The 22,187-nt window shown below is 41.4% G+C and overlaps 1 protein-coding gene across 8 annotated transcripts in view; it reads right to left on the bottom strand.

Annotated features, from left to right (window-relative positions):
- Positions 1-22,187, bottom strand: part of DAB2IP (DAB2 interacting protein) — a 1,007,890-nt gene that overhangs the window by 903,148 nt on the left and 82,555 nt on the right. For 2 of the 8 annotated variants that reach the window (XM_029614454.1, XM_029614457.1), the window contains exon 1: positions 9,148-9,657. The exons of 4 other annotated variants lie outside the window; for them this stretch is intronic. Coding sequence is in view for 1 of the 4 variants with exons in the window: in XM_029614461.1 (XP_029470321.1) it covers positions 8,471-8,494 (24 nt within the window). In the remaining 3 variants the exon portion in view is untranslated. Of the gene's footprint in view, positions 1-8,470; positions 8,569-9,147; positions 9,658-22,187 lie in introns of those variants that run through there. 2 more of the 8 variants (XM_029614460.1, XM_029614461.1) reach the window with 1 other exon arrangement.

Genomic DNA, 22,187 nt, shown 5'->3' with positions numbered 1-22,187 from the left:
AAGTTGTTCAAATGTAAACCGGAGTGAAGGCTTCCCGCTATACTTCGGTATAAAAAAGAATCTAAGTAAATAAATAAATAAGTAATTTAGAAATTAGTAGACGACAAATGCCAAAGTGACGTAAGCTTTCACTTGGTTTCCAAAATCTTTTACGTATTTCATGTTAGGATCATCCTTCCATAAAATTCTCAATGCAATGAACAATAATCAGTTAAAATACCAGAGTACCGTAAAATCAAGCAAGAGCATAAGAAACTCCATGCTGAGTCAGACGAACGTCCAACCACGTCCTGTATCCTATCTCGTACAGCAGCCAGTCCAGGTCATAAGTAACCAGGAAATCCCAAAAAGTAGATCTAATTCCTGTTACTCACTCCCAGGGATAGCTATAGTTTTATCTACCTGGCTAGTAAAGTTTTATAGACTTTTCCTACAGGAACTTGTCCAAGCCTCTTTTAAACCCCGCTATGCTAGTCGTCGATTACGTCCTCTGGCAACAGATTCCAAAGCTTAATAGTGTGTGGAGTGAAAAAAGTACTTGATTTACCCATTCCACCCAACTCACGATTTTATAAGCTTCTATCAAGTCACTTCGCAGTCGCCTCTTTTGTGAGCTTAAGAGACCAAACCCATGCAGCCTCTCATCATAGGGGAGAAGTTTCATTCCTTTTATCATTTTTCTCACCCTCTTCTGCATAATAAAACATCATAGAACAGTAACTAAATGAACATCCCAAAAACCCTTCTATAACCAAACAATATAAATCAGAATGGAGTCTTAAAATCATAAATTAAAAACCTATCAAAATAACAGCGTCTTCATAATCCTTCTAAAACTAAGACAGTCGATAAGCGTCTCTTTCTTGGCATAGTATTGCACAAACATGGGGCCAAAATGAAGAATGCCCCACTAACTTATAAAACAAGGAAGGTGTATGAGGGAGGGTCTTTTGGCTTGACCTTAAAATATGCAGAGAAATACAAAAATTACTGAAATGATCCAAATAGCATAGAACAACTAAATAGCACAATATATAAAGATCCTGCTATACAAATGAAAAAGGGTAAATCAAATTTATATTTTCATAGTGACCAAACGAACGAAAGGCCTTTACTGAGAACTAACTCTTCATCTTTTGATAATGTGTAATGAGAAAGATTAATTATCGGTGATTGTTTTGTGTTTGAGACCGGGTGAACGGCTTGTGCGTCTCTGTCTCGTGTTTGTTTGTATGTTTTCTTGCCTCGAGATCGATCGGGTATCTTAGTTTGTCTAAAAAAGTTCAAAATTCAATAGGGATAAAAATGATTATGCCAATGATAATGTTTATGCATGGTTGAACAAACAAGAAGAGGTTTCTCCAAAACCGAAAAAAGTCACATTTGCTGCATCTGATGGATCAGATGAACAACCAGACGCAAGACAATCTAAATCTACTTTTTTAGGCAAACGAAGATACCCATCCAAACCCGGTCGATCTTGACGCAAGAAAACATACCAGCAAACACGAGACGGAGACGCACAATGGCACAAGCTGTTCACCCGGTCTCAAACACAAAACAATCGCTGATAGTTAATCTTTCTCATTACACATTGTCAAAAGATGAAGAGTTAGTTCTCAGTAAAGGCTTTTCTTTCGTTTGGTCACTATGAAAATATAAATTTGATTTACCCTTTTTCATTTGTATAGCAGAATCTTTATATATTGAGAAATACAAAAAGGCAGACTCTCAAATAATCAACGCTTTAAACCACTATCAATAGTGCTTTAGATTGGGCCCTGAAGTGACTCTCTCAGTACTGGTCTAATGTTACCCCAAAACTGACAATTCGATAAAACTCTTGCTGCAGCATTCTGAATCAATTCTAGATCCTGATTTAACATACAGGTATACAGAACTAAAGTAGGCCTGTCGTGAAATCGTGGAAACCTAAATTATATTCACCAGATCTGATTTGCAAAGAAAGGGGCAAAGTCTCTGTATCATATGCAGTTGCCCAAACACGGACTTAAGAGACTGATGGAATCCGGGATTCCACCAGAGCAAACTAGAATCCTAGATTTTATATTATTGACAGACAAAAAAGTATCCCCCCAAGAGTATTTTAATGGTTGGGTTGGGACTGTTTTACCGAAAGAAAAGACTTTGTTTTCTTATGGTTAATTTTTAGCTTATTTTTCTCATCCATCTTACTGCTGCTGCCAGACATTGATTTAGTCTCTCTACACTTTCTTTAGAATTGTTCTCTAAATGGTAAACAAAGCAGCATATCGTCGGCATACACAAAGTACTGAATTCCAAATGGCTTAATAATGTCACATAGGAATCTTATACAAATATTCAACAATAGCAGGGATAAAATTTATCTTTGCAGAACACATGTAAGTAACCAAGGGGTAGAATTAAATCTCTTAAAACCATACCCTTGATTCTTCCATGCAAAAAAAAAAAAAAAGAAGAAGAAACGTTCTAGCATAACAATATGATCTACCTTATCAAATGCAGAGCTTAAATCTAAAAGAACAATCACTTTATCCAAATCTCAGCAAAATGTCTGTAAGGCAGGGCTTCCCAAATTGTCCTGGGGACGCCACAGCCAGTCGGGTTTTCAGGATATCTACAATGAATATGCATGAGATAAATCTGCATGTCATGGAGACACAGCATATGGAAATGTATCTCATGCTTTTTAATTGTGGATTTCCTGAAAACCCGACTGGCTGTGGGGTCCCCAGGATAATTTGGGAAAGCCCTGCTGTAAGGGCTAGTAAACAGATGAGGTCCAAAACTTGTCAAGATCACTGCAAAAACTAAAAAGTGATGAGGAAGTAATCCAGTAAGGCAGCAACAGCGCATAGCTCCTCCACCATGACTAATTATTCAGGGAGTTGATGGTTTATTTGTTTGTAGCCCTTTTGCTCTAAGGCAGCATGAAGCCTGCTTTCAATTGTTCTTCCTAGAGAAAGAAACAGATGATATTTCAAGGCCCTACTGGTGAGGGACGGTGCCTTATCACTTTGCTACTTTAAGAACAAGTCCACATACAGCCTTATGGTTTCCAAGATGCGTCTTTACTTTCAAAAATCAAAGCAGACGGTTACACACTTCAAACTACATTCACAGTTCTTCTGTTCTCCGTACAAAACATAAGAAAATATGTTCACCACAAATCACTTCCTAGAGATTAAAAAATGAACAGACTGAAATTGATTCCCAATCTCAGTCTTGAATGGCTGTGTACACTCAATTGAAAAAATACAGAGGTCTTCTATTGTCAATGAGCAGTTCCTACCTCTTTTCAAATCAAGATGTCACATCAATAAACTGGTTATTTGGATATCCCTGCAACACTCATGGGTCAGTTCCTTGATCTCTTATGAGCACAAGTACGATTGTCACGCTGTAAGCCTCACTAGTCATTTATTTGGAATGTGCGATAATAAAATCAATAAATACTATTTCTAGAGTCCAGCAGGAAACATCCCAAGGATCCCATATGTGGAAATCTCTCTCTAAAAACTGAGACACAACATTTACCAGAACTGAAGCAAGAGACAATTAAATTGAGTGGACCACTTTCTTCACTAGGACAAGACAGAGAATCTTCTGAAACACTCATTCTTCTCTTCCATTCTAAAGGCAACTCAACTTTCCTGAGGTCTGCCTCATAACCCCCATCAGGCACATAACAAGAGGGCACCCATTTTCAGGGTACAGGAAACAGGGTGGTACCATCTCAGATTTGGAGAGTGAATTTAGTAAAAAAAAAAAAAAAAAAAAAAAAAGCCTATGAGGACCTTGCATATTTGTTTTCACAGAAGTGTGAACTTGTTCTTTTTGGTGACCATCTGAATTGGAACAGGGGCTATGGTGCCATGAGCTTTTACCTGAGGTATTCCAACACCTCTGAGGGTTTATTTATTTATCGAGTTTTATATACCGTCATTCGGTTTTGCCATCATAATGGTTTACAAGTTATGCCTTCCAGTGTACAAGGCTCAAAAAACAAACAGTTTTATGTACCTTCACCTTTTTCCACCTCTTCTGAATCTTTATTTCCAGCAACCTGGGGTTTATCTTCTCCCCTTCCCGCTATCTGAGCCATTGCAGCAACAATCAGTCCTCTGGCTAAGAGTCACATGTTGCGCTTCTAGAACTTGGCACAAGTGTATTCTCAAGCCAGCTAGTACACATCCTAGAGTGCTGGCCAGGTCTCCCTCCCAGAGACTCTGAGCACTGGTTTTGCAGCATTCACAGTCCCTGCCAGTACAAGAGACAACAGAAGCATGTTTCTCACACTGCCCAGCAGCATGAAAAGCTCAAGGACAAGGGGTCAGCAAATGAAACCGAAGAGAGGGAAGCTCAAAAGGAAAAGTGAGATGGTGGAGGACACCTAGAACAGCCTTCCAGCAGAGGTTATAGGAGCCAAACTAATAGCAGGATTCAAGCACGCACGGGGACCTTAGTGATGGAGGGAGGGAGAAGACAACAGATTGAAACAGACCTTTGACAAAACAGTAGCTGGTGCATTTAGGGGCAGATTTTGAAACTTATGCGCGGGCGTAGATTTGTTCGCGCAACCCGGTGCGAACAAATCTATGCCCGATTTTAGAACATGTGCGTGCTGCCGCGCACTGATTTTAGAACATGTGCGCGCTGCTGCGCACCGAAATCGGAGCAGCCTTGGAGGGAACTTTTTTCCAGCCTCCCCTACCTTCCCCATCTAACCCACCCCCAGCCCTACCTAAATCCCCCCTACCTTATTTTATTTCTTGTATCTTGCATGCGCGCCGGCCAGCTGCCAGCGCGCAAACCTCTGGCACGGCCGGAATAGAGGAGGGCTCGGAACACACCCCCGGACCACCGTCGCACCCCCGGACCCACCCCCAGACCGCCCACTTTTAAAAGCCCCGGGACATGCGTGCGTCCCAGGGCGTGCGCAGGGGCAGATTTTCTCAGGTTACGCGCATAGCCTTTGGAAATCTGCCCCTTAGTGTCTGCATTTGCATCTAAGTGGTGCTTTTCTGCAGAGATCTTCTAGATTTGTAAATCAGAAAGATCTGCCATCTGGGCCCAGACAGGTAGCTCAGTGGTGGTGCTTCTCACTGCCATGCAATGGGACTGGGATCTGATTTCCAGTTCGGGTCTTCCAACCCCTGGGTTGGCAGGGGCTGCTGCAGCGGCAAATGTTCACCATCGCTGGGGGCAGGGCAGTTACAGTCATTCTGCATTTAGGACACCTAGTGCCAGATTTTGAGCCCCCGATTACAGGACTGGACTAAAGTAAGTTGGGAGGGAATATAAAATAGGAGGGAAAAAAAAAAAAAAACCCAACCCTAGAAAGTTGTGAACACAAATGGCACCAGATCCCAGAGCTTGTTCTGATTGAGCTGGAAGCCCAAAGGGGCATGAGAAAACTCTGGGTGTACTGAATCCTGCCTGGAGGCAGTGAGCCAGATGGGTCCTATGATTCTATGACCATGCTTTCCTCATGGGAGCCAGAGAGAGAGGAGTAGACAGAAGCTTTCTGGGTAACGATTAGCAGAAGCAGCAGAAAAGTTATTACAGAGTAAAAGAAGGTGCTCCAGTGCCAACGTGTCCCGTCACATGTACCACGGCTCAGAAGCCTGATTGTATGATCTTTAGTTTCTACGATGCTGAACTTTACAGCATTTATTTTCAAATAAACCAAAGACCCCAAGGACCATAAAATAAGAAAGCATATACAGAGTACATGTGTTTTCAATCAGAGTATGAAACGCATCATGAAACCACCGGCATAAATCATCTCATTTCAATACTTGCAGCTTTGCCTCTCTTGATTTGGTCATAACACATTACCGGAGAGCAGGCCATGTGATGGTCCATACCGATAAAAAAAAAAAAAAAATCTAGACAGAATGAATACTGGACAAAAATATCCCTTCATTACAAACAGAATTAAAACTATTCTCAGCACTCGCTACAGGCTCCGGACTTTCACCAAGACTGGATTACTTTTCATAAAATGGCAGCAAGGTAAAAGCCGCTGATGTTTATATGATGTTTGATATGACATTTTTTAATATATCAGTTTTAATTAAATATTATCCGACTTCAATCTGGTAAAATTACTAATAGGTGGAGGAGGCAGGTGACAGGAATCCCCACCTCCGCAGACAAAAGACTCCAGTTAGTCAAAAAGAATATGGCAGGCTGATCTTTCCAAAACCTTCTGCTCTGGGTGGTAGCAGAGATGAAGTTAGGATTTTGGTGCTGTCACCCCCCCCCCTCCCCCGAGGTTGGACAACAAGGAGCAGAAGGTCTCAGGCACAGTCCCCTAATTTCCTGTGGCAGCTCAGGGGTAAATTCTGTGGCAAAAATTTAAAAATTCTGAATCAAATTGGCAAAACATTTCCATCTTTTATATTACATTCTAAAAATGTTACATATATTAGTATAATTAATTTTATTTTTATTGGTGAAGAAACGTGATCTCAAGTATCAGTACATGGAGGAGACCTCAGGGATGGGGGGAGGAGGGTCAGGAACCGGGTGAGGAGAAAGGGGGAGAGTGCAAGAAGGAAAGAGAACTAGAGATGGGGGGGGAAGATGACGCAGAAAGAAGCTTGTTCTTGGACTGAGGAAGGGTCGGGGAGTGAGTTCCAGGATCTGGGGGGGGGGGGGGGAGGAAGTAAAGTTCCAGAATTTGGAGGACAGAATCCAAGATCAAGGGAGGGAGGATCTGAATTGTAGTGGGTGGGAAGAAAATAGGCAGGTTCTTTACCATGCGTCCAGCTGCTCCTTGTAACCCCTCTCTAACATCCCATCCAATATGACATACACATTTACTTGGTACCAAACCCTTCTCTCTCACACATACAAACCTTGCCCTCTATGCTTGTTCCCTTTCTGACACACACAGACCTGCACTCCCCAGCCGATATCCTGCTCATCCTCCAGACTCTCTTCCCACCCTCCAATGATCTCCCCAAAATCTTCCCACCCTCCTTTCTAATCTCCCCAAAATGATCCCCCTTTCTTCTGTGTGATACAGGCTCACTCCTCCTCCTCTCCTGTTCCCTGCAGCTGCCTGGGAAGGGAGGGGCTGGATCAGGAAGCAGAGGGCTGTTCTCTGCTGAGGGAGATGCAACACAGCTGAAAGGCAGCAAATCTTCAGCCAGCCTGCTGTCCCCCCTTCCCAGATTTTTGCTGCCCTAGGCACAGGCCTAGTGTGCCTATTGACAAATCCAGGCCTGGGTGGTCGAGTATTGGCTATTGGGGACCTTTCACCTCCCTCCTAAGATTCTAACAGAACTGTTGGTAGAAATGTAACTGGGCCCACAATTTAGCCAGGTAATTATTCCCCTTTCAAAGTGCCACGTTAAAGTTCACCGATTGGGCAGGTCAGCCTGGCTGAAATTCTCCCCCAAGGCGCTCAGCACTATATACTCTCAAAAGGGGAAAACTTCAATTATCTGTTATTTTCTGTGCAATTACAGACTTGCTTCTGAGTGCTGGACTATCTGGCACCCTGACAAACTCAGTGAGAGCTTAACGTATCACGGGGGATGGAACAAGGGGCCCCCTGGTCTAAGTCAAGATCCCATTTTACAGAGAAAATTACTTTTCCTTTAAAAAGAGAGTTACAGTCTTATGTGGACATAGAGGGCTGTATTTTATTTATTTTAAGAATTTGTTACTTTACAGAGAGAGGTACAGAATTACCAAATAAATTATTGGTATGAGAAAAACAGGCCATACACCAAAAGGGATATAAAATAACTAACAGGAAAAGAGGCCATGAAACAACAGTCACACCAGTAGGATTCAATATGCGAGTAAGAGTATAAACAAGGATCTACATAGTAAAGCCATGCATCTGAGCATCAAGAGAATAAAACAAATAGTAAAACAGTAGGGTCAAGGGCCAGTATAAAGTCAAGGAGCATGTTCACCTAGCCCTGCTTTTGCCTCTTTGATATGGTTTACAAGATCAACATGACACACTGTCAACAAAAAAATGTATTCAATTTAAAATGCACCGAGATTAAGAATGTATGATTTATTTCATCCAGATATCCTAGTCTTTGTCCTTAAGAATTACATTAATTGGCTGAGGGCAGCCAGGAATCTGAGCCCATATAGTCTCTCAATAGGGTTTCCCCAGGCAGTAGGTAAGGGCAGAACTTGCCTCCTACAGAGGAAGAATGGTGACAACCTAGGTGGATGAATTTTTGTTTTTTTTACAAATTAAAAAAAAAAAAAAAAAAAGTCAGCATTTTCACACTTTTTCAGCTCTACAAAATTTTCCTTCCTGCAAAGCATCACTTTTTCTCAAACTCTCCCTGTTAAGTGCTTTCAAGTGTAGGCAAGTAGTAGAAGGAGAGGAAATCTGTTGCAACATGAGGGATCTGAGGCACTGTTTTTACCCTGTTGCATTCTTCACTAAAATCAGTGTGGTAAGGTCAGCTGACTTTCTACTAACCACAGGTTCACGCCACAAAACCATCACACAGGATCTGATTAGAGGGTCTGAGTTAGCAGAGGCAGCCTTACAGTTCCTCTCCTCCCCCTTGGGGGAAGTGGTGAAGACCAGGGTAGGGGTAGGGGTAGGGGTGGGGGTGGGGGCAGGGCGAGAACTTGCATCAAGTTTAATTTGCACACCTGTGTGGATCAAGCCACCCTAACAACCTAAGCACCATCAAGCCGTTAAAGGGCCAATTTATAGAGTTGTTCTCCTCTGCTATGCATGTTGAGAAAGTTTATTATTATTATTATATAAATCAGGCCCCACAAAATTTAAAGATCTTAAAAGAAAAGGCTGATGGCTCTATTTGCAGAATCTTAATTGGAAAATGAACGGCAGTCCTTAAAAGCTGAGTATTTCAGAAAAAGAAGTAGATCCAATTCACACTGAGGACCCTTACAGCTAAATGATTTAAAATGGGTGTGCGCGCGCGCCCGCCCGCCCGCGTGAGTGCATACAACACAAACTTCCAGACCTCTGGTAATTCTTACACAGAAAACACATTCTACAGAAGAAAGAAGCTGCTTTAAATATCCCTTCCGGCACTTAAGTAACTACAATGACAAACAAGGACCTCCCCTCTCTCAAACTCGCAGCTAAAAACGGTTTTGTTTTTTTAAGGTTTTACGCCTTACCTTTAAAAGTAGTTTGAATTTGCTGGGACTAAAGCCCTAAAGGAACTGGGAGACTCTACGGTCATGGCAGCTTCCCAAATCAACAAGCTGTAGCAATCGCAGTCTGCTCTTCAGGTTGTTTGGGATTTTTTTTATTTTTTTTTTTTTTGCTTTTCCTCTCCCTCTTGCAGACTTCGGTAATCCAAAGCAGAAGGTTCCCCTTAGCTCTCAGAAAGAAACTGCAGAGTTTCGGCTCAGTATGGAAGGGGGGGGTTTGGGGAAAAAATTAAAACCGAAAACCACAAATCCCAAAGAAACGGCTTCGGGCGTCTTAAAGGTGCCCCTTGCAAAGCAAGCATTCATTCAGCCGGGCTCCAAACTCTGCCGAGCAGATGGTGTTCCTCCCGCATTGTGCTCCACCAGCCCCGCGCGCCACACCAATCACCGCGCGGCACTCCAAAGCCTCGGCAGGAGCGGCACGAGATGAATGACTGCAGCCCATGAATAAACATGGCAAGAGGTGTAACCCCTCACCCCCTGCAGTCAGAGAGACACAACAGCCAGTTTAACAATGCAGGGTGCCTAATACAAAAATAGCCAGATATAAACAGGTGTGTGTGTGTGTCTGCAATACAAATTCTATCTGACTTTTCATGTCACACGCCGAACTTTAATTAGAGGGTGAAATAAAGGCTTTTTTTTTTTTCTTGTTTTGTTGCACTCAGAAAGCTATTCAAAGCTTTTGGAATTATAGACTCTTCAATGAAGCTGATTAATTAAAGGGAAATGCTATTTAAATTCCAGATAGATTTTCATACTCGGGGAGAGCAGTAAAATAAAACATTTAAATCCACTCAAAAGCTAAAATTTACTTCCGAGTACCACCTTACCAAAAATGTTATTCGGTACTATGTTAATTGAAATGGCTTCTCGTTATACCAAGACACAAGCATGGCAATTTTCAGAAGCCATTTTTACTCTGATAAATTGGCTTGTCTGAAAATTGCCCACTTTTTCCCCAGGTAAAAGTACACTTGCGGGGCATTGACAACACGTGCACTTTTACCCTGCAAAAAAAAAAAAATACATAAATCGCTGAGCTCGGGGAAGACAACAAGGTGTGTAGTTTTACATTTTAAAAACTACCTGTGTTTTTTGCAGAAAACATATCCCCACAAAACGCAGGAACTAATCTCCCTAGGCAATTTTTAAAAGGTAAAGTATGTTCATGCTCCCCCTTTGAGAACCTGTGTGAAGTCCATGGATGAAAGCACCTGCAAACTTTGTAACTGGGCGCAGTGCTGACAATTGCCCCATTGATGACCACCACTAGTTGCAACAAAACACAAACTGCTTTTTTTTTTTTTTCTCTTTGCAAAATAATAATCATCTGGTCAGGGATATGGAAAGTCAGATTCTGTTGGAGAAAATCTGCTTTACAACAAAAGCATTAGCTTCTTGTCTATTAAAGAGGGACCACTATATTTCCCTGCAAACCGCAAAAGATACAAAACAGTGCAAGTGACAGAAAGCAATGACTGCTGGAGTAATTCACCCAGGATTCTCTTCACTGCAAAAAAACAGTTTGCAATAGGATTATGCAGAAAGATGTCAATACAAGAAAAATGTATATAAAGTAATACCTTTTTATTGGACTAAATTAATACAGTTTTTCACTAGCTGATGCAGACATTAAGGGAAAAAACAACTCCATAATCAAAGCACGTCAAGCAAAACTGGCTGATACATGGGGTAACCTGCACAATGCGGCAGATACTACCATGGGAAGCTTGCTGGGCAGACGGGATGGATCATTGGTCCTTTTCTTCCATCCTTATGTCTATATATAAGACGGCATCACCTTATATATCATTTTTTGTTTATTGACTTATTTCCATGCATTCAAGTGGACCAACAGGGCAACTACAATACTCTTTCCAGTACGGCTACGAAACCAGATTCCAGGCTAGTGCTGACAGCTGCAGCTAGCCCTGGCACAAAACAAAAGGCAACCGTTACTCACTGGAAAAGTCTTTTCAGCCATCTACAGGTTTTAAACCTGCCAGACAATACTGGCCTCTCTACTCTCCCTGAGCATTGCTGAGATTCTTTGAATTCTTGCTGCAGGGAAGGTTACAGAGGGAGAGGAAACTCCACGCATGTTTCACTCCCCTCCCCTGCGCTAATGCAAACTTCTCTATCCTGTTTTAAATACACATTCTGTAAATTTGAGTTCCATAATACAACAGAATTCTAGAAGGCACAGAAAGAAGGTGGTGGGGGGGTGTACCTGATTTACAAAATTAAATTTTCCTCATTAAAAAAAAAAAAAAAGAAAGAAACCTCTTACTCTTTGGGCCTATGAGCAAAAACTCTTTCATAAATCAGGGCCAAGAGTGGTTTCTGTGGACATTCAAGGGCACACATTCCAATGGTTTTCTAGATAAATGAGCTAACAAATGTGACCTTCAACAAACACATTCATAAAATCTTCTATATATATAGTCAAACCCTAGCACAGTAAAGTGCTTTTCATTAAAAAGTCACTGTATCAGGAAATGCATTCTAATAGAGAAACAATAGTGTTTTCTCCACTTCTTGCTTTCCATAAAATAAAATGAGGCAAACAGTGAATAAACAGCAAAAAGCATCATCTACAGCAGGGCTTCCCAAACGTTTAGCCAATGTGACCCCATTTTAGTACTTGAAAATTCACATGATTAGCGGGGGTGTAGTTTGCCTCCAACAATCCCTCCACTTACTATTCCTGCACTCCAACTGATCCCCTCTCTCATCCTCCATCCCCCTCCAGAGGGCCTCTCAACCTCTGCCCCTCCAGCTGATCCCCTCTGACGTCCCCTAGTTCCTCTCCCCTTCCCAGCCTAGCCTCTCGCTCACCCACTCCAGCTTTTTACATCCTCCCCACTGAACCTCTCTTACCTCCAAGCCATTTTTGTAACCCCCAATTGATCATCCGTCATCCCCTTCCTCTCTTTTCTCACATACCCCCCCCCCCCCCAGTTAATACAGTCACTCACCCCTAGCTCCTTTCTTGCATCCCCCCCCCCCCTCTCACCTTCCACAGCCAATCCCTCTCCTACTGATTCAACCCTCAAACCCTTCCTGTATCTGATCCCTCCCTTCAAACAGCCCCCATCCAAACATCCCCTTGACTAGGATCAGGAGCAGCATTTTCCTTAGGGCCTCAGGTGATAAGTGGATGACATCTAACGGGAAGAGAGGGCAGGCTGATGACAGGGGCAACATTTTTCTCTTCAGTGATGGGAGAGGATAGAGAAGAAGTGACAACCTGCACAGACCTGTGCCCACTCTTCCCCAGTGGCTGGTCCAATGCCTGATGTTGATCTGCAACTGGCAGCAGCATTAGTAATGAAAGTCAGCACAGGATCTGTGAGCCAGTAAAACCCACAGGCCCTGCAGTGGCCCCAGTCCCTCCACACACATGGCTTCCTGTTAATGTGGAAACTCAAGCGAGGGCGGGACCATTGCAGGACCTGAGAGAGCAGGCTAGCTCAAAGATCCCATGCTGATTTCCACTACTTCTGCTGCTGGTGATGTCTGGAGAGGACTGCCCTTTGAGGCATTTGTGACCCCGGCTGGAGGTTTTGTGATCCCGACCCACAGTTTGGGAAGCTCTGATCTACAGGATATGATATGTATCTTGCAATCTTAACTTGTAGCTCTGCTTTATTCTTTTTTTTTACACTGCTAAATGTCAAATCAAATGGATAGTGGAGGTGCTCACAATTTAAAGCAAGTGTTTGTGTCCAAGGTAGAGATGGAAGTTCCTGGATCTTGTCATCTTTTACGATCACACGATTGTTGATTCCTGGAAATACATTGATGGAAACTGGATTGCAGGGATGTGCAGAGGCAAAAAATGTGTTTCTGTTTCATCCATTTGATTTTTAGGGGGGGGGCGGGCAGGTTCAGTTTTCATTTTTGTGGGGTATTAATTTTTTCATTGTAATTTGTTTTTGGCAAATAGCAAGCATTATTTGCAAATGATGTGCATTATTTTCTAAAAAGGAACAACAAAAATGTTTTCTTTGGTAAATTTGGTTAATTTGAAACGAACAGATTTGATGTTCTGTCCCTACTGGACAGAAAGTAGGGCCTCCAGAGATGAATGCAACTCCAAAGATGCAACCTAGGCCTAGGAGGCTGTTCTGTAATGTACAGGTCATATCTGCTCAATTATCTGATATATATATATATATATTTTTTTTTTTTTCAATTTCAGTTTCTCCATAGTAAAAAATGCATTAGAACTTATGATTCATCTTAAAGCTGGTGTCACCTACACTTCTTTTGTTTAAACTCAATGAATGTATCCATGGAAAACAAAACAAACCAAAACACACATTAAACAAGCTGAAAAATGAAAAAAAAAAAAAAACACTCAACCCCTAAATAAAAACAAGCCAAACTGAAAATGTTTGGGATGCACATTCCTAAGGGGCTGGTATACTAAAGCAGGACTTTCCAAACCTGTCCTAGTAACCACACAGCCAGCTGAGCTTTCAAAATAACCATAATGAATGTGCATGAAATAAATTTGCATATACTGTCTCCAGTGGGTATGCAAATTTGTCTCATGCAAATTAATTGGGGATACCCTAAAAACATGACTGGCTGTGGGGTCACCAGGACAGGTTTGGGAAGCCTTGTACTAAAGGATTTTTCCCATTTTGTACCTATGGGTATCATGTTTAGCACATCGGGCCCAAAAGCCTCATTACTAGACTGCTCTTCCCCCTAGTGATCAAATCCCCAAATTTTGACTTTTTGATCTTAGCAACACTGATCCCATTTCAAGCTTGTGAGAAAAATAGTTTATCTGGCCCTTAGACTCTCCAGTACCCCATCCCTTTATGGATTGGATAAGTTCTTGGAGGAGAAGTCCATTACCTGCTATTAATTTCACTTAGAGAATAGCCACTGCCATTAGCAATGGTAACATGGAATAGACTTAGTTTTTGGGTACTTGCCAGATTCTTATGGCCTGGATTGGCTACTGTTGGAAACAGGATGCTGGGCTTGATGGACCCTTGGTCTGACCCAGTATGGCATTTTCTTATTTTCTTATGCTACATTTATTTATTTATTTAGACATTTTATATACCGTAGTTCCAAATGAAAATCACAACGGTTTACAAAAGTAACATTCATACTACAGATCAACACAACATGGATTAATATAAATCTTCTGTGATTTTCTAATATATATTAACTAAAAAGTCTAGGACAGCAGGTTTGTTGTACAGAAGTTCTATTTCCACAATTTTCACGTAATAGTTTGTGAGTTGTCTTAAGATACTTAACATTTCTCGTTACTTATTACTCATTCTTCAATTATTATCTTTACTGCAATTGTTCACATCATAATACTAAATTAATGATATCTAACTAGATTAATAACCTCATAGCTCCTTAGCTGTGTCAATATGCATTTCCAGCAGGAAAACCTTTTCTTTCCTGTTTGGTGCAGAAGACCTTACTGCCACATGCACTGACAGCTAAGAAACACAAGACACCAGAAGAATAAGGCAGCAAGCTGTCTGCTATAGGAAGCAAAAGCCATCACGTCATTCTGAACACCATTGTTTGAATAAATTTAACAAAAATCATTATGTGTAAATTGGGAACTGCTCTCAACAAACATCACATCAGCCCCAATTATTTTACAAAGAATTTTACTAGGGAATCTGATTGTCATTAAGCTTTGCTACCAGCCCTAATACAGCCTGAGAATGTCTCTTTTCATATCAGGCACATGTGCAGAGTCCTAGTAACTGTCTTGGGCCTGGAGAGAACTGAAATGTTTCTGGGCTGGGCTAAGTTTTTATTATTGAACCACTATAAAAAAAAGTACTCATAAGATGCTATAGTATGTGAACTTTTGACAGCAAATCTCATCAGAGAAAAGCGACCTATGATCTCAAAAGCGAATTTAAAATTGTTTTTGGACTATTCTTATATTAACCCAATAAAAAGTGTCACCACTTACAAGAATCCACATTGACACTTTAAAAGTGCTCATTTAGTTAGAAGCACTAGGCCTAGACTAAGTGTACCCAGAATTTAAAGTAATCGATAAAAAAGCATTTATGTATCCTGTCTCAGGAACATGAAGCCACGTGCCAACTGCATTAAACTGCATCATTTCCCAAAGAACGTTTAGTGTATTCTTCTCTCGAAACCACCTTTATCTTTCTATCCAATAACATGTCAGCTGTATGCCTGTCTTAACATCTGTTTAAGCTGCAACTATACTTACAATCAATTAACGTTAAAAAAGAGACTGTGTGTAGACTTGTCAGAAGTATATAGTACTCCCATTTTGCGGCTGCATATGTAATTGACTACAGGAACAATAGTTGGTATGTGACTATGTGATCTACAATGCACTTATGAAAGCTAACTTCTTACACTGTGGGTCTAACAATAGCACAGAGCTCGGTGCTGTTTGAGAATAACCCAGTAATAAAATTTATTTTTAACAAAAAAAAAACTGGGTGGGACCTGGGTTAAATTCCCGGCTCAGCTGGGGATGCTGCAGAGGCAGCGTTCACAGCATCTGCTGGGAGGTGGGGATAGGGGAGTCAGTCACTGGGCAATAGCAACATCTAGTGATGGGATTTAGGGCCAGGAGAAGACCAGGTGCATGGTCCCTAGCCAAGGGCTGTTGCTGCAATGACTGGACTGAAAAGCAAGTTGGCAGTGGAATATAAAAACAGGGGGAAAATTCCCCAAGTAGCTGCAAATGGCGACTCATGGCACAAGAGATTCTAGCCCTAGGTAATAAGACTGAGCTGGAGGCCAAAATAATATCTGAAACTCAATATATGGGAGGATTGCCACTGACAAAATAAACACAGGCATATACATCAAGAATATATCAATGTTAAAAAAAACCCAAACACCTCTAAAAAACAGGGACAAACGAAGCATGGTATTACCTTAAATCGCCCAGAAATGTATGGACTATATTGAAATATAGGTAATGTTGACTAAACCTAGCCCCTTTCCAAGGGACACTTGGGGTACATGTCCAGAATGGAAAATATTGCTAGATGTGAAAACCATTTCATTTATTATAAATAAACAAAAGACACCACCGTGGCGGGGCATTTAGAGATTCTGAACACTTGCTAGCATGTTGCCATGGATACTGATAACAACGGTCCGCTCCTAGCCATTAATGCTTGCTGTTGCAACCAATCAGCAAGCTGCACTGGAACTATTCTGTCAGCTTTACAGTCCTGCATTGTGTCATGCAGGTTAACGTCTTGTCTGCGAATAAATCTCCCAAAAGCTAGCCCAGCAGTGGCTAAACTATACATTTTTTTTAATTTGAATTCCAGAGGAAACTGCTTTTAGAGATGTAAAGTGATTTCTAACAGACATTAAAATGAATTACCAGATATATAAAAGTGAGTGGATGCCCTCAGGATTTCTTTGGCTATTAAACAGCTCTTGTTGTTCTAACTCATGCCCTAGGATTGGATATTCCAGGGGCTTAATTTAATCTTTAATGGAATCTACAATTAAATCCTAAAGTTCCCCATTTAGGAGGTAATTTTGTAATTGCCCCCACTAGTGTAAAGTCCACAGGGATCTTTTACCCCCCAGCCTTTACACTAGTTTTCAAAGAGAAATTACGCACATGCTTGCACTTTGAGTACTACCCAAACATTTACAGCCATTTATTTGTGTGGGTACCTTTAAAGAGAAAACCAAAATGCATGTATACTTTTGAAAATTGAGTATGAAGGGGAATGCAAACCCCTTCCAACCTGGCCCCTAAGAACACCTTTTCATGCTGCAGGTAAAAGTTACATATGTAGTGGCAATACATGTGTAATTTTACTGCACATGGAGGAGGCAATTTTCAAAAAGTCCATTTCCACGTGTAAAACACATTACCCATGGAAATGGCTTTAAAAATTATCCTTTGCCATTTAGACATTAAGAAACGTTCAATGTGTGTTTTTGAGTAGTTTTGATTTTAGACAGCATTATTTCTGAGTATAAGAGGGCAAGATTTAGAAGGCAAAACAAGATGGCGGCATAGGGAGGCTGCTAAGCGTTTGAGCCCTGTTTTCTAGCTTTTTTTTCCCTGTTTTGGGACTTAATATGCCTTCCAAACGAAAGGGGAAGGTGAGAGTCTTCCCTCCGGAATCTCTACCTTCTCCTGGGCAAACTGACATCATACACTTTATGAGCCAGCCAGCAGTGAAGGGAGCCGAGGAATTTGGTGTGAGCCACGGCGAGGGAGAGCAGTGTTCTTCTGCAGATGAGGTGTCCCTTAGCCCAGATCTTCGTCCGCCTCCGGTGCAGCGTGATTCCCACGAGATCGTCCCAGAGGTGCCTACTGATGACACGGTTTCGGCGCCTGAGGAGGAGGAAGGGGTGTCTTCTCGTTCTTCTCTGAAAGCAGGAGTGTCTCCTGGCTCCGGAATGGACTTCAGTCTTCACGCTGGAGCCCCTATGGTGGCTCGGCCAAGGGATCCCAAGGGGACTGGTTGAGAGTTCTTCAGTCGTTTTTCCCACGGAGACCCATGCCAGTGGAGTGGGTGAGTCTTTTGTTCTGCCATCTCGTCTGGAGGCGGGCACATTAGAAGCTATATGGGACTTGGTGGCAGGTTTTGAGACTTCATTAAAATGATTAGAAAATAAAATGGACTTTCTCTCCTCTAATTCCCATCATAAAATCTTGGACTTGCAAGAACAAGCCAGTGCTACTTCAGCAAGAGTTTGTCTAGTAGTCCAGATACTCGCATGACTGAAGTTTATGTGCAGCTAACTACATAGTAAATGATGGAAGATAAAGACCCAAACGGTCCCATTCAGTCTGCCCAGCAAGTTACCTGGATGGTAACTGCCGCTTCCTGCAGATTACCCCTATTCAAAAATGTTACATCTAAAAGATAGCAATAGGCTACTCCTTTTCTTCATTTCCATCCTCTAGCCATTAGAGGTCCTCTGTGTTTATCCCACACTTTTTGAATTCAGTTACCATTCTTGTCTTCACTTCTTCCTAAAGTGCATTAAATGCATCTACCACCCCTTCTGTGAAGAAATATTTCCTGACATTATTCCTCAGTTTGACACGACCTTCCTTTGGTAAAAAAAAAAAAAGTTGCCACAGATCTTGAAACCTACTGAATTGTAAATAGTGTATTTACCCTTTCATTCAGCAGAATCTCCATTAATTTTCCCATGACTGAGGTAAAGCTAACCGGCCAGTAATTTCCAGCCTCCTCCCTGCTACCCACCATCACAACCACCTTTCTCCAGTCTGTGGCACAAATCCCATTAGCAAGGATCTATTAAACAGGTCTATCAGCAGAAAAAAGTCAGCACCTCTCTTTCCTTTAATATCCTGGGGATGTATTTCATCCAGCCCCATGGCCTTATTCAGTTCCACCCAAACCCTTTCCTTTGTGAATGGAGTGATGTCTACCGCACACTCGTCTGCCAGCCAGCATAGGTCCTTCTCCATGTCTTCTTTGGTGAACACCTAACTGAAATATTTGTTTAATATTTCTGCTATTTCCTTATTTTTCTCCACACATTGCTCCTTGTCTCCTTTCAGTCTTACAAAACTACCACAGGCCTTCCTTCTTTCTCGGATATGTCTGAAAAACGTTTTATCACCTTGCTTTGCTTCTTTAGCAGTACTTTCTTCCACTTGGGCTTTTGCTCTTCTGAGTTCTTGTCTAGTCCCTTTCAGCTTCACCAGATATTCCTCCCCTAGTACTTCTTTTTGAGTTTCCTTGTACTTTTGAATGCTGCTCTTTTTGCCTTTATGAGGTAATTATCCAAATGCCATTTAGACTGATAACTGAACATTTATCCATATAAATGGCAAACCGGCCAACTTTATCCAGCTAACTCTGCTGGTGCCGCTGACTTATCTTTTATTTTAAGGAAATGTTGATGATGTAATTTAAGGAAATGTTGTTAATAAGGCACTACTGTTATTATAGTTGCTCTTCACTCTCCTTCCTATTTCTGTTCTTCACTCCCTCTCTCGCTCCCTGCCCCTCTCTCTCTCTTTCTCGCCTGCTCCACTCCCCCTGCTCCTTGTTCATTGTAATTTCTACTTCCTTGAGTTAATTGTAAACCGGCGTGATGTGTCCTATGAATGTCGGTATATTAAAAGGTCTTAAATAAATAAATAAATCTTAAGGTTAACCAGATAAACATATCCGGCTAACTTTAAAATAGCCGAGTCGTGCCGCTGAATATACCCTACTAGTTAGCTGGATAAGTTTAGCCGCTCAGCAGCTGAATATTGCTCCCTATATTTTTAGCCACTTCTTTGGTAAACCTTTTCTTCTTACTTTTATCATATACAAATGTATTGCCTTTCTTATAGCTCCTTTTAATTTGGCCCACTGTTGTTCCAATTCACCCTGCTCCTCTCTATCTCCTAAACTCTCCATCTTATCAAAATCTGTATTTTTGAAATCCAGAACTTTGGATTTTTTTTTTTTTTTATTCTTAATGCTCTTCCCTATAAAATAACATCTGCATCCCATGCCATCATTCAATTACTAAAAATAACTCTGATATTTGTGTGGATGTATAAAGCTGGGGGAAGGGGAGGCGAATGGGGAGAGACAGATAGAAACCATGTTGAGCTATGTCACTGTTTAAGATTTGTTCATTTTATGTTCAGTTTGAGAGAGAGTCAAGAAACAATTTTAAAATTTAAGAGATTGAATTTCAGAAGTCCAGCCAAGAGCCACTTCAGGAATATCACAAGATCCTCCTATGCTTTAGGCTACTTAGGAAGAGAAATGCTAGCTTTCACTTGAGTGTCTACATATTATTTTTAATTACAAATACAAATGAGATGTTAGGAAAAAAAATCAAAGTGTAATCCCCCAACCCCCTCCTCTGTACACTTTCAGTAAGACTGAGGCTGATGTAACATGCTGAGCTTCTTCTTGCCTCCTGCTTCCCTTTGATTTCAGTCGGAAGAATATATTGGTGCTATCCCATGAGATGCCCATCTTAACTTTCTCCCTGTATTTGTAATTGTAGGTTGCTAAAAAGGAAAAGAAGGAATTGGAAGGATTTTCAGGTCCTAGGAAGTGTACAGGAGAAGTGTCCCAAGCCTCCTACCAGGCCACAGGACAACTCGAAAGAAAAGTGACCGTGCATGGGAACACTAACATAATAGACAAGTTTGGATTGGAATAATTAACTAGGAAAATGGCAACACTCAGTGTGCGTTTTGCAGACAGTCTGAGGCCCCTTTACTACAATTTTAGACCTTGTTCAATAGAACTTTTTTTTTTTTTTTTACAGGCACAGAACAGGGAACAGGGCAACCAAAATGATAAAGGGGATGGAACAGCTCCCCTATGAGGAAAGACTGAAGAGGTTAGGGCTGCTCAGCTTGGAGAAGAGACGGCTGAGGGGGGATATGATAGAGGTCTTTAAGATCATGAGAGGTCTTGAACGAGTAGATGTGAATGGGTTATTTACACTTTCGAATAATAGAAGGACTAGGGGGCATTCCATGAAGTTAGCAAGAGGCACATTTAAGACTAATTGGAGAAAATTATTTTTCACTCAACGCACAATAAAGCTCTGAAATTTGTTGCCAGAGGATGTGGTTAGTGCAGTTAGTGTAGCTGGGTTCAAAAAAGGTTTGGATAAGTTCTTGGAGGAGAAGTCCATTAATGGCTATTAATCAATTATACTTAGGGAATAGCCACTGCTATTAATTGCATCAGTGGCATGGGATCTTCTTAGTGTTTGGGTAATTGCCAGGTTCTTGTGGCCTGGTTTTGGCCTCTGTTGGAAACAGGATGCTGGTCTGACCCAGCATGGCAATTTCTTATGTTCTTATGAATAAGATCCTTTGTATCTAAGGCAATGCCATGTAATAGGTGCATAAAGCATAAGTCCCAATTTAGAAGTTTTGTAAGCTTCCTCTCTCTAAGCATAATAGCATTTGCTTGATCAATCATCAGTCTGCGAGGACTTCTTCTGAACCAACATTACAGGAGTTCATGAAAATGTTTGCTAGAACTTCTGATTCCTGTTCATGTGCTGGTGTCTTGTTGCCCTTCTTCTAACCTATACCATCAGCACTTTAAAATGGCCACTATTTAATTCCTCAACTCCTGCCTCTTTGTAAAGTTGATTTCTAGCGGAAGGAAATGGCCATCCTCAGTCACCTACAATACAGAGATAAAACAATTTTACCTTCAGCTGAATCTGATTTTCAAATTTCAGCAAATGGAAGAGAACTAAAGGAGGGAAGCTTAATCAAGGTTTAGCATTTAGGACCATGCTTTGAATCTGCTAGGGAGAGAGTGAAAAAGTAGGGAAATGCCTCATCTATTAAAAACAATTAAAAGCAGATCGTCATATTCAGGAGAATCTAGCAAACAGGAAGCAAACACTGAGTATTGTCCATCAAATGCACACAGTTATTCTAAGAAGGGTCAGTATTCTGCCATAAAGCAAACCTTTTCTCACATGCCGTGATGGCCCCCTGTGAACCCAGTTCTGCTGTTAGCCCCCATAATGCAGCCTGAGCCACCTTTTAAGCATTAGGGGGGTAGGGATGTGCATTTTGTTCTTTTCATTTCAATTAAGGCACAACGTTGTTTTTTTTTTTTTTTAGTGCGCACTCAATGGAAATGAATGCACACTAAAGAAACAAAACACAGCTTTTTGGCTGCACATTCCTTTAAGGGGGCAGTTTTCAAACTGTTCGCATTGGGACAGTGTCCATGGGTGCTTCTACTCACAGACTTTGCACCAATTTGCAAACAGGAAGAATGCGTGCACTTTCACTTTGAAGCTTGCCATGAAACACATGGAAAAAGAAACATGTAGAGCTGAAAATGCTATCTACATGTATTAGTTTCCTCCTCTGACCTAAACACGCCCCTGGGAATGCCGCCTGCTCTCTTAAATGAGACCAAGAATACACGTGCCATAGAACACCGGCTGACTTTTGGCCATATTGAGGGATGGCAATTCTCAGACAGCCCACTGACACATGA

This window comes from Rhinatrema bivittatum, chromosome 8 (assembly GCF_901001135.1).
Source record: "Rhinatrema bivittatum chromosome 8, aRhiBiv1.1, whole genome shotgun sequence".
Lineage (NCBI taxonomy): Eukaryota > Metazoa > Chordata > Amphibia > Gymnophiona > Rhinatrematidae > Rhinatrema > Rhinatrema bivittatum.
The sequence above is the reverse complement of the archived record's forward strand: the minus strand, read 5'-3'. Positions and strand labels throughout refer to the sequence as shown.